At 44.2% G+C, this 13319-nt stretch overlaps 1 protein-coding gene across 2 annotated transcripts in view; it reads left to right on the plus strand.

The window, feature by feature from the left end:
* Positions 1-1879, plus strand: part of LOC143996476 (acyl-CoA dehydrogenase family member 11-like) — a 116333-nt gene extending 114454 nt beyond the window's left edge. For both annotated transcript variants that reach the window (XM_077491538.1, XM_077491535.1), the window contains one exon: positions 1662-1879. In XM_077491538.1, the coding sequence (XP_077347664.1) occupies positions 1662-1701 (40 nt within the window). In that variant the 3' untranslated portion in view covers positions 1702-1879. The remainder of the gene's footprint in view (positions 1-1661) is intronic.
* The last annotated feature ends 11440 nt before the right edge of the window (positions 1880-13319 follow it).

The following is a 13319-nucleotide window of genomic DNA, read 5'->3' on the forward strand; positions in this document are numbered from 1 at the left end:
ATTTTTGACACATTTTTGGGACCATTGTCATTTATACAGTAATCACTGCTATATAAATGCAGTGATTCCTGTGTAAATGACACTGGCAGTGAAAGGGTTAACCAGTGGGTGGCAGTGTAGGGGTTAAGTGTTCCTAGGGGTGTGTTACTAACTGTGGGGGGGTTGGGCTTTCATTTAGTGTACACTGATCTCTGCTCCAATCACATGGAGCAGAGATCAGCGTCACTAGTTGCTAGGCAGAATGGGAAAATGTTGTTTACACAGCATTTCCTCCATTCGGCCGCTCCGTGAGACGATCGCGGGGATGCCCGCGGCGATCGAGTCCGCGGGTCCCGCGACCGGACTCACGGGGGTCCCGACCAGTGCGGAGCGCGCCGCCGGCGGCGCGCTTCCGATGGCAGGGCGGCATCGAATATTGGACGTACCTGTACGCCAATATGCCTGCCCGTGCCATTCTGTCGACGTACATCGTCGTTCGCTGGTCGGGAAGTGGTTAAAGGGACCACAGTCCAAACAGAGGGGAAACATAGCGTCCTTGCAGGACCCAATCCTGTGTGTATACTCTTATATGAGATCCACCAGATCTCTGTTGTTGTCTATGCAATAGGTACATCATAAAGTCAGATATGTTCCAAAGAATATATACATAAGCCTATGTACATATATATATACACATATAAACATAATAACATAATCCTTGTTTGCACAACCAACTGTGGACGTAGACTCCAAATATAAGTAAACAATTAGATATTTATCATCATATAAAAAATGAATATCCTATCCCATTAAACACTTATCATTAGGGCTGTGGAAATTAAAGATTAATGCCTCGATTATTTTTTTTGATCAATCAAAATTCTTTTGATCGGTACTCACCTCTTCGCCGGCTTTCGGGTCTTCAAGGAGTTCCGTTGGAGATCCGGTGATGTCACTGGATTCCTCCCCCCTTCCCCAAGTGCCTCCGTCTGCTAACAAAGGGAAGGGGGAGGAGTCCGGTGACGTTGAAGTTCTGATTGAACATAACGCGTACGGAGGAGGAGCTACACATGACGTCACCCGCTGCTGTCCTACAGAACTAACATGATTGTCGGCTTTACATGCTGTGTTTTTATCATCTTTATGTGAGTAGTTTATGTTTGAACACAAAAATGTAATCTTATACTTAAGTGGTGAGGACTTAGATCTTTTCTTTCTACCCATGACCTGGCGTCCTTGCTGAGATCTAAGGAGACGTGAGAGAACTTTATGGTCTGTGTTAACCCTTTTGATACCCACTTGCATGACCACCTGTTTGCACAGGGGTCCATGCCATAATGTGTATATTTAGAACGGAGGTGGAGGGATTGTCACGCTACTGTGGAAAAAAAAATTACTTACGTCAGTGCTGCAGTTTGAATTTAAAACATATTTGTGTGAACTGTGAAGTTAAGTCATGGATTGTGGAAACTAACTAGTGTCGGGTGAATGTATATAGTGTATACTACAATTAGCACTGACTAATGCAGAGTTGCAATGCAATGAGATGAGCTAAAAGTAGTTGGATCTGTATGTGCGTTATAATTAATCAAAATTAGTCGATTAAGCGATTAGAAATAAATCGTTTAATCGAACACAAACATTTTAATCAGTAACAGCCCTAATTTTGTCTTTACTTGTAGATATCCATCTGTATCTCGTGAAAAGCGTAGCAAGAGTTAGTGCAGATTGCCTACTTCATTGGAACTCAACATTTGATTTGCTCACTGATGGTTATTCATGTACACATATATTTGGTAAATATGTTTTTAAATGTATGTAATATCTGTATTATGTAATAACATTTCTTGTATATTTTATATTTGTGGCTGTGCCTCAGTAAAGTCCCATGGGCAATTTTCTTTTGTGTATGAATATTGCTTTACTATGTGGTCAGACATTTCAGTGAGCTGAGCATTTATGGCCTAATCTGAGAGTAGCTTTTAATTTGCCATTGCAGTTTGTAAAGGTGATTTAGGATTTGATTTTTCACCTAACTCTTAAAAGAGTTGTTCCCATTATCTGGCTAAAACCATCCTAACATTGGGGATTTCCAAAGAAATTTCAAGGGAGTGACAATGTGAACAGAGCATATTTGCAGGAAATGAAAAATGGAATGAAAAATGTTTTTGATAAACTATGAGGTTCCCCTTTTCATGTGTTATTAGAATTAAAAGATTAGTTAGTTAACATTTCACTCTGTCATTTAGATGGTAAAAATGAGCATAGGTGCCAATTTTCAATGTTTTGGGCTGCTGATTTATAATGGAATTATAGAGAATTCTTTGTGCAATCCCAAAAATATACAGTAGCACCAAGATAATTAACACCAGCAGATATACAAAAAGAGTAGAACCCAAATAAAATGATTGAAAACCCTTTTTTACGCCAACATCCAAATACACATAGATCATAAACTAAAAGTAATTTGGACCTTATAGTATAAAAAGCTTTATTGCTGGCATTCATTTTCTGGCTAAAAGCTGAAATCCAGAAAGATACTGTATAAAAGACAGAAATCAATGCTTTTCTTTATTAATAAATAAGTAATTACACACTTTCTGTAACTGCAAGCAGTGTAACTACCTAGATTTGATCTTGCAGTCTACTGGACAGCAGAACTCAGAGAGGACGAAGTAGCACAAAAAGCCAATCAGTTGTGCTGTGGTGCTCATAGGATAATAGTGAATGTGCTCACAGAGGAGTAACAGTGAGAATAGGCTCATCAGTGCCTTACTTCCCTGTGTCACTGGCTGGGGAAATGATAAAACCTGTAATTGTCTTCTGCCCTGCCCTAACAGGACTGTACTGTGTAAGGCCAGCAATAGACGAATCAAAATTTGACTGGATCAGCAGGAAAATTGTATAATGTTTGGCCTGCTTATATATTAGGACCAAATTGACAGAAATGCAAATCCTTTGCCAGGTAAATCTTCTCCCTTATATTTATTTCAACTGTGTTTTTAGCTGTTTTCTTGGAGTTAAGCTTGAATCAGGACAGCCAAACCTAAAATTGCAGACATTAAGTACAATTAAATTATACCTAAAAAAGTGGCCATTCAAATTTTAAAGCTTGAGCACCTTGTTGTTTTAAGTAGTATTACATTCCAAATTGAAAATGTAATATATTGCAGCTTACCGACCATTTTCCCCCATTATCAGTCTAGGGAGAGGGTGGTGTTACCCTGTTTCCCCTAAAACAAGACCTAGCGTGATTGTCAGTGTTGGCTGCAATATAAGCCCTACCACCCAAATAAGCCCTACTCTGTTTCCTCAAAATTTATTTGGGGGTAGGGCTTTTATTGTAGCTATCACCGACAATCACACTAGGTCTTATTTTAGGGGAAACAGGGTAGATGGACTAGCAGATTTAGAAGGAGGGCCTCTTCGCCCTCCTTCTTAATCCAGTTTCATGTGCAGATCCCCAACCTCTGATTCAAGCGGAAGGGGTATTAGTCCCGGTCCTGCCCATTAGGCTAAAGATCTCTCTATCATTATTTTGTCCCTTTGCATGGCAGAGTTGGGTGTGCAAATGAATGTTGCTGCCCACCTTTGCCAGCATTGGCTATTTCCAAAAATATTAATCTAACAAGGGCATCAGATTTTCCAAAATGGTGGCCATATGCATGACGTGCCAGAGTAGTGTAGTAGTATATGCGCCGCCTCACTCCTTGGCGCATATGCGCGGGTATCTCTATATAATGTCCGCAACCCATCGGTGACGTCAGATGCCGCCAGGAAGAAAGGAATCTATAAATGCGGCAATGCGCCGCCACACTGTCAGAGGCATCCAGTGAGAGGAAGAGGAAACATCTCTCCCAATCCTTCACCCTGGTAAGTGTGTTCTTTATTCTATTATTATATTTCAGATTTTCCTTTGGGAGCATCAGCCTTTGAACTACTTTATTTTGCCTTGAGTCTATCTGGCTGTATATGTATGAACTGCATTCCAGCTGGATATTCACTCTTTTTGGATTGACATGTTATGCTGGACATCAGTTCTGACCAGCAGGAACAACAAGTTACAAATTGATTCAATCTTTTCCAGCTTTATGAAGGTAATCCACCCCAACAATTTTGCTCTGAATTATTGTTTGCATGGGATGTATTTAACTCAACATCATAAACTGATGTTTTATACATTTACTATATTACATATATATTTTTCCTGTCTTGTTTTTAGGAAGTCAGACATCAGTTCATATTCCTTTTGCAAACACTAGATGTCATTTCTATAATGGGCATTCTGTGCATATATGGGACATGTACTTTGAAATTTAAATTTCAAGCTATACATTGATCTATAGCAGTCTGAGTAAGGTTCATCTTTCTTTATATCTATACATTTCCAATGATATTCAATGATATTGATCATATTGTCTTTGAACACTTGCATATTTATTTTATGCCAATGTAGTTGATAAACTTTGTTTTGTGCTTCAAAACAAATGAACATGAGTACTTATTCCAATCTTTTTGTTGTCTATAGCATATAACACAACACACCGGAATCTCCAGAGGAAGCTTTGTTTAAAGCGAAACATGTTGTGTCTGTTCATATGCCTTTCTATAGAACAGTTGATTTTGGATATGAATAAAGCATTGTTCTCATCTTTTTTATTTTTGTAATAAATATTAAATTGTATCTATTGTGTAATTGTTCATTACATTTTCTATACCCAACACCTTAAAAATCCAGAGGTTTGTCATCTCTATTTCCCCTTCTTATCTGCTACACACTCTCAAGTATTGATCCTTAACCTCTGGACACACCTCTTTGCTCTCCTTCAACCACTCAAGCACCCAACCTTTGGACATGCCTGTCATGTGATGTCACATGATGTCATAAAGGGGCAGGGGGCACCCAGTAATGTCACCGAGTAGCCCCGCCCTCAGCTATATAACAGCTGTTATCATGAAAAGGCTGCAGTCGGTAGGGCGCCTCCCATGGAGGTGGAGTTTTTCCTTCTTTTTTTTTTCTCGGGTCATCGGCGCTGTTATTGAAGATGAATGGACATTGTGGGACACTTTTTGTTTTTATTTAAAGGAATTATTCAAAACTGTCTCCTGTCAGTTTTACTTTTTTGACACTTTTGTTGGTGAATGTGTAGGGGTACAATGTATCCGATACCCATTCCACATATTGAGGGCATGTGGCCTGGTACAGTTCAGGAGGGGGGGGGTGGCGCTCTTTTGTCTCTCCCCTTTCCTGTGGCCTGCCAGTTGTGTGCTTGGATAAGGGTCTGATATGGATTTTGGGGGGGGTCATTTTTTTTCAATTTTGGCGCAAGGTTCTCCTTAATATCCATACCAGACCCAAAGGGCCTGGTAATGGACTGGGGGGTGGGGGGGGGACACACATGCTGTTTTTTTCAATGATTTGTATGTATATTGCTGATGTCCGGCAATACATTACAGCCACGAGCAGTTTTAAATTACTTTTCCTTTAGAAATGTAATTTTGCTGCTCTCATTCATTACACTATGTACGGCCGCGTTCCGCGGGAGCTCAAATTTCCCACGAACGCCCCATAATGTTCTAAATTCGGCGAATGGGCAAACACCCAATGTTCAAGTGGAATTTAAATTCCACTTGAACACCAGGCTCATCCCTAGTTCTGAGAAACCATACAAATGTGTGATTAAGTCACAAAGTTTTAAAATTACCATTACACTGGCCAAAAATACATAACAAAGACAAATAAGTAATTTTCCTCTGCCTTTTTTTATGAGACGCCAGGAAGCACTGATTTCCCAAATTTGGATGGGTGTGGGAGCATTTATCAGCTGCTTGAAGCTGCTTGCTGAGATACTCCTTGTCTTTTCACGCAGTCTGATTTTTTGGTAGGAGGATACTTGTATCCTTTATCAGCACAATTACTGGCAGCTATGTGATGTATCTTCCAGTACTTGGATAACCATAGAAACTTTTTGCTTGTTTGGAAGCAATAACAGATTCCATCAAGCTTATTGAACTGGCAAATAAACATAGAAATACATAGCAGCCAATAAACAATATTTTTCCACCGATGTAAGTAAGATGTAACATAATTTTTAATTATATTTTCTTACATACTTTTTTAGGGGTTCATATGCACAGTAAATGCTAGTAAATGCTAATGCAAAAAAAAAAAAAAAAAGCATTGGCATTTACAAGAGTATGACCACGCACAGCCATTCACTTGTATAGTAGGCTGTATGTGGCACATGCCTATCCTCAAGTGTAGGAAAGTGCTAATGTAGCCTGTATATCACCATTCAAGATGATGCAACACCATGATATCCCAGGAGATTGTGTACTTTTGCCCAGTGTATCTGACTCTATGGTTGAGGAGGAGCATTCTGTAGATGTTCAGAATGACTGCTATGCATCTACTTTTAAAATCTACAGTATTCAAACTCGGTTTTCATGTTTCCTTCTTGTGGTATTGTTCTACTATGTTTTTCAGTATGTGAGTAATGAACATGGTAATGAATAGGAACCTATCCATTGCCAGTTTTTTGCTAATCAAGGTATTGTGCATAACACAATACATCTAATAGAAAACTTAGAAAAAAATAGGAAATTTAGAGATTAGCTATTTGGGACTAGAGATGGCCTTGCGGTTCGCTCGGTGGTCGGTTTGCGACGAATTTTGCTCGTTTGCGATTCGCCAAACCGGACTTCTGGCGCTGTTTGCGGCGGCCATATTTGTTTATATTGTAAAGAACTTTGACCCATGACACATCCATCATGGAGTACATCCATGATGTCAGTGCTCTCTATCATGGTGCTGGTGTCAGTGCTCTCTATCACGGTGCTGGTGTCAGTGCTCTCTATCTCGTGCTGTAATAGCAATAGCTAGTGATTAAACTGACTGTCCCTGCTCCACACAGCATCCTGCCCTTACACTGACAAAAGACAGCTGCAGAATCAGTCAGCAGTGCACTCAGCAATCACTAGCACAGCAGTGCAACAGAACCCTATATACTGTACACCTATACCAGTCCTTAAAAGGACCTTTGTGGACCTAGTAGCTAGTGATTTGCAGACTGTCCCTCAGTCCCTACACTGATAAAAGACAGCTGCAGAATCGGGCAGCAGTCAAGTATAATATTCTTTCTATATTTGAAAGAAAGTAGATTATACGTGTACAACCCCATATACTGTACACCTATACCAGTCCTTAAAAGGACCTTTGTGGACCTAGTAGCTAGTGATTTGCAGACTGTCCCTCAGTCCCTACACTGACAAAAGGCAGCTGCAGAATCGGGCAGCAGTGCACTCAGCAATCACCAGCACCCTATATACTGTACACCTATACCAGTCCTTAAAAGGACCTTTGTGGACCTAATAGTAATAGCTAATGATTAAACTGACTGTCCCTGCTCCACACAGTGTCCTGTCCCTACACTGACAAAAGACAGCTGCAGAATCAGTCAGCAGTGCACTCAGCAATCACCAGCACAGCAGTGCACCAGAACCCTATATACTGTACACCTATACCAGTCCTTAAAAGGACTTTTGTGGACCTAATAGCTAGCGATTTGTGTCACTAAAGTCTGTCCCTGCTCCACACAGCAACCTTTCCCTACACTGATAAAAGACAGAATGTAAAATGGCCGCCAGATCAGGTCTATTTATAAGGTAGGGGGAATGTCCAATTGTCCATGTGCTGAAATGTCTCAATTGGCTGTCCTGTACCCCATGATGGATGTGTCATCATGGGTCAAAGTTCTTTCACAATGTAAACGCATATGTCCGCCAGGCGAACAGCACCAGAAGTCCGCCAGTTTGGCGAATCGCGAACGCGCAAAATTCGCTGTGAACCGACCGCCGGGCGAACCGCAAGGCCATCTCTATTGTACACGTATAATATACTTTCTTTCAAATATACAAAGTATATTATGGTGCACTGCTGACTGCTGTTTGGTGTTCTGAGCAGGGACAGTCTGCAAATCACTAGCTACTAGGTCCACAAAGGTCCTTTTATAGGTTGTACATGTATATTATACTTTCTTTCAAATATAGACAGCCTATTATACTTAAGAAACAAAGTGCAGCGCTGCACTTTTTTTCTTTTGTTTTCTTTGTGCCCAGTATCCTGGTTATGGTGTTCAGCTGCTGATTGTTTATCTGTTTTTTTTTTTTACCAAGCGCAGATTTTTTCTATTTTTCAGCATATTATACTTGACTGCTGTGCTGCTGAGCTGATTGCTGCCCGATTCTGCAGCTGTCTTTTATCAGTGTAGGGACTGAGGGACAGTTTGGTGTTCTGAGCAGGGACAGTCTGCAAATCACTTGCTACTAGGTCCACAAAGATCCTTTTATAGGTGTACAGTATATAGGCTTGTACACGTATAATTTCCTTACCACATACTGCACTTCTCTAGAGACTTTTGTCACAGGGTCATTTAAAAAATGACAGGCAGAGGAAGAGGCAGGCTCCTCCGCAGGGATGGTAGGGGTAGGGCAGGAGCAACAGACTTGAGCCAAAGTGGCAATTTGCAGAAGGCAACTGCGATTATGTCAAAGGACGCACCAGACTTGGTTGAATGGCTCACTCAGCTTTACTCTTCTGTACCCTCCTCATCCTCTCAATCTGCACCCTCTTCTTCACTCTCTGCTGTGTGCACCCCAAAGACACTACCACCAACACCACCACCACCATATAACTTCCGCTTGAGTCACAGGAATTATTTTCCGTTCCATCACAAGACATTGCCGATGCGCAGCCACTCTTGGCATTGGATCAGGAAGAGGAGGTAGCAACAACCACCACTCAGCAGTCTGACGACCATACCCAGATCAGCCCAAGGAGGAGGTTGGTCCCCGGTGTTGCTGCCTACTCAGAGATCTCTAATTATAGCGGTGGGGAAGGTGACGTCGATGATGACGTGACTAGTGATGTCACGTGGGTGCCCACAAGAGAGGAAGAGGAGGGGAGTTCAGAGGGAGATATGGACCAGCATATAGGGAGGAGAAGCAGGCAGAACTTAGATTACACAGGAGAGACAAAGCAGACTACTAATCTATCAGGAGCGAGGCATCAACCATGTAGGTCACATCTGGCGCTCCCAGGACGCCGCCACATGGCTCCGCAGTGTGAGCTTTTTTTAACGTGTCCGCTGCTGACAATAGTGTTGCCATCTGCAGCCTTTGCAGTCAACGCATAAGTTGCGGTAAGCCCAACACTCACCTAGGGACGACCGCCTTAAGAAGGCACATGAGCTGCCATCACCGAGCCCAGTGGGAGCAACGGAACACACAAAACCACACTCCAGGCTCTCATCGTCCAGCCTCGTCTTCTACTTCTCCTCTCTCCTCACATTTGTCCTCCATCTTCCATCATGCCATCCTCACGTTTTTCTGTAAAAAGGCAGGCTTCCGTGGGCTAAATGTTCGAGCGTAAAAAAATTATGACGCCGGATGACCCTCTTGCCCAACGGTTGACGGCTGGCTTGTCAGAACTGATAGCCCACCAACTACTGCCATATAAACTGGTGGACTCGGAGGCCTTTTGAAAATTTGTGGCCATTGGAACACCACAATGGAAGGTCCCAGGAAGGAAGTATTTCTCACAGAAGGGCATCCCAGAGCTATATGGCCATGTTCAGCGGCAAGTGAATGTATCTCTGGCACACAGTGTTGGTGCCAAGATACATCTGACCACAGATACGTGGTCTAGCAAACACGGGCAGGGAAGGTATATCACTTTTACTACCCACTGGGTGAACCTTCTGATGGCCGTCAAGCATGTAACCCGTGGCACCCGTGTAGATTTGGTTTTACCGCCACAGATTGCATGCAGGCCTGCCTCTTCTTCTCCTCCTCCTACTCCATCCTCCCCCCTCTCCTCCTCAGCTTACTCCTCCTTTTCTGCTGCTAGCGTCTCTTCCGCTGCGCCGCTCAATCTCCCCAGAACTTATTCGACATGCCAGGTGAGACGTTGCCATGCTGTGCTGCGTCTGTCTGCCTGGAAGCCAAGAGCCACACTGGCCCGGCACTCCTTTCAGCTTTGCGTTCACAGGCGGATCAGTGGCTAACACTGCTCAATTTGACAGTTGGTAAAGTGGTGTGTGACAACGGTGCCAATCTGCTTAGCGCATTGAAACAGGGCAAAATTATGCATGTGCCATGCATGGCACATGTCTTAAACTTGGTCGTGCAGTGATTAGTTGTCAAATACCCTGGGGTCCAGGACATCTTGCAGCAGGCAAGGAAAATCTCGGCCCATTTCAGAAGATCTTACACGGCCATGGATCGCCTTGCTGACATTCAGCGGCGACACAATCTGCCGGTCAGACGTCTTATTTGCGATTGCCCAATGCGATGGAACTCAACCTTCTACATGCTTGATAGGCTGCTCCAGCAGAAAGTGCAGTTGACGACTACCTGTACGAACTCTGTGGCAGAACATGTTCTGGGAGCTTGTTTTTTTTTCACCGCACCAGTGGCTGCCCATGCGCGACGCATGCAGACTTCTGCGGCCATTTGATGAGATCACCAAACTGGTCAGTCACAGCCATGGCGCAATCCGTGACATCGTACCTTATGCCTTCTTTATGGAGCGTGCATTGCGTCGTGTCATTGATCAAGCCGTGGAGGAGCAGGAGCAGGAAGATGAGGAAGTCGCAATGCTGGATGAATTCCCAGGGGGCGCTACTCTATCTGAGAAAAGTCAACGGGAGTCTGAAGAGGAGTCAGAGGAGGATGGGGAGGAGGAGCAAGAAGAGCATGCTTTAAACCTTTCTGGCATCCCTTATGTTGTGCATGGATGGGGAGAGGAGAACGAGGAGGAAGACAGTATCCTGGATGATGAGCAGGAGCCAGGCCACCACACCGGTTCCAGTTTAGTGCAAATGGGGGCCTTCATGCTCCAGTGTTTTAACAGGGACCCCCGAATAAAAAGCATAAGGGTCAAGGACCAGTACTGGGTGGCAATGTACTTAGACCGCCGGTACAAACACAAAATGGTGGAAATGTTACCACCATCACAGAGGGCTGTCAGAATGGAGCACTTACAGACCTTGCTTCGACAACTGCTGCATTCTGCTTTTGCGTGCGCTGGCAGAGAAGGAATTCCCACTCCAAGAGAAAGAGTTGCGAGTACCAATCCAACAGTGCCTGCAAGAAGAGGGTGGTTTGAAGATGTGTTGGTGACTTCTGATATGAGGTCATTCTTTCAGCCGACCCATCGACAGGTCTCATCCGGATCCAGCATCAGGGAACGCCTAGACTGACAGGTGCCCGACTGCATCGGGATAACGGCCGATGTGGACACTCTGAGGAGTGATGAACCCCTGGACTACTGGGTGGGCAGGCTTGACCTCTGGCCAGAGCTTGCCCAATTTGCAATGGAACTGTTGGCTTGCCCCTTGTCCAGTGTCCTGTCCGAAAAGATGTTCAGCGCAGCAGGGGGGATCGTGACCGATAAGCGCACTTGCCTAGCTCATGACAGTGTTGACTACCTGACATTTATAAAAATGAATGAGGCATGGATCTCGGAGGAATTCAACACATGTGACCAGTAGACCATGTATATGCATAACTCTATAAACGATTTATTTAATCAAGCATACAGACCTTTTTTCTACCTTTGGCTCACTTCCTTGTACAAAAAAAGCACACCATACTATATGTACCCTCCTGTTTGAAGAGGTTGAGCGATGTCATATTTTTGGGTCCCGCAGCGAGTTGCTGGTATCAGTGCTGCTGTCAGTGCTCTCTGTCTCGGTGCTGGTGTGGTGTCAGTGCTCTCTATCTCGGTGCTGGTGTGGTCTCAGTGCTCTCTATCTCGGTGCTGGTGTGGTCTCAGTGCTCTCTATCTCGGTGCTGGTGTGGTCTCAGTGCTCTCTATAGTGCTGGTGTGGTCTCAGTGCTCTCTATCTCGTTGCTGGTGTGGTCTCAGTGCTCTCTATCTCGGTGCTGGTGTGGTCTCAGTGCTCTCTATCTCGGTGCTGGTGTGGTCGCAGTGCTCTCTATAGTGCTGGTGTGGTCTCAGTGCTCTCTATCTCGGTGCTGGTGTGGTCTCAGTGCTCTCTATCTCGGTGCTGGTGTGGTCTCAGTGCTCTCTATAGTGCTGGTGTGGTCTCAGTGCTCTCTATCACGGTGCTGGTGTCAGTCAGTGCTCTCTATCACGGTGCTGGTGTGGTGTCAGTGCTCTCTATCTCTGTGCTGGTGTGGTGTCAGTGCTCTCTATCTCTGTGCTGGTGTGGTGTCAGTGCTCTCTATCTCGGTGCTGGTGTCAGTGCTCTCTATCACGGTGATGGTGTCAGTGCTCTCTATCACAGTGCTGGTGTCAGTGCTCTCTATCTCAGTGCTGGTGTCAGTGCTCTCTATCTCGGTTCTGGTGTCAGTGCTCTCTATCTCGGTGCTGGTGTCAGTGCTCTCTATCATGGTGCTGGTGTCAGTGCTCTCTATCACAGTGCTGGTGTCAGTGCTCTCTATCACGGTGCTGGTGTCAGTGCTCAGTCTCTATCATGGTGCTGGTTTCAGACAGTGAGGGAGATAGCAGCGGAGAAGCCAATCAGCAGGCAGTGCCAGCACCATGGCTGAGAATCAGCACTGGACTGGCACCTCCGGACCACCGCAGTGGAGCCCTGCATAGGTGGGGGTAAGGGCCAGGCAGAGGGAGGGGATCAAGCACAGGTTGGCACACTGGGACACTGGCACAGGACTGTGCGGCCCTGACTGTGGCACTGATCATCTCCTGCACCCCCTTCATAGCCTGCCCTGACCTTGCCTCTCCTCCATGGCCTTCATGCGCTCCTGAATTGTCAAAATTTCACAGATAAAAAAAGAATGCTTGTCGTTATCGATCCCAGATTCACTTAATACTTTTGTTATGTCAGTGTCCATGTTGTGGGACTATGTGTGCACAGCAAGTAAGTATTTTGTGGCTGAAAATATGACCTGGAGGTTTTTAAGATTCGCCTGCCATTAAAGTCAATGGGGTCCGACGCAAACTTTGCGGTTCGCAAACTTTTGGCCGCGTTCGCAAAACGTCCCGAAGTTCACCCACTATTTGGGACATTGCAGATTTATGAGCTTGTTTAAGGCAATACCTAAAAGACAACTTTTCATAGCAATGTCAGTAATAATGGTACACATTACAAGATGTAATTGAGGTTCTTTTTCCCTTTATTAGAACATACAGTATATATTGCAAAACATTTTCACCCACATTACTGAGAAGAATGGAAAAGGGTTTAGCCAGTTTTGCTAATAATACAACATGAGTCTATGTATCTATGTTTACATGTAGCTTAAAGTGACGGTTTTCATTTCTTTTTATTTATAAACATTTTATTCGTTTTCAC

This window comes from Lithobates pipiens, unplaced genomic scaffold, assembly GCF_037356315.1.
Source record: "Lithobates pipiens isolate NorthernLeopardFrog02 unplaced genomic scaffold, aLitPip1_a1.2 Scaffold_19, whole genome shotgun sequence".
Taxonomy (NCBI): Eukaryota; Metazoa; Chordata; class Amphibia; order Anura; family Ranidae; genus Lithobates; species Lithobates pipiens.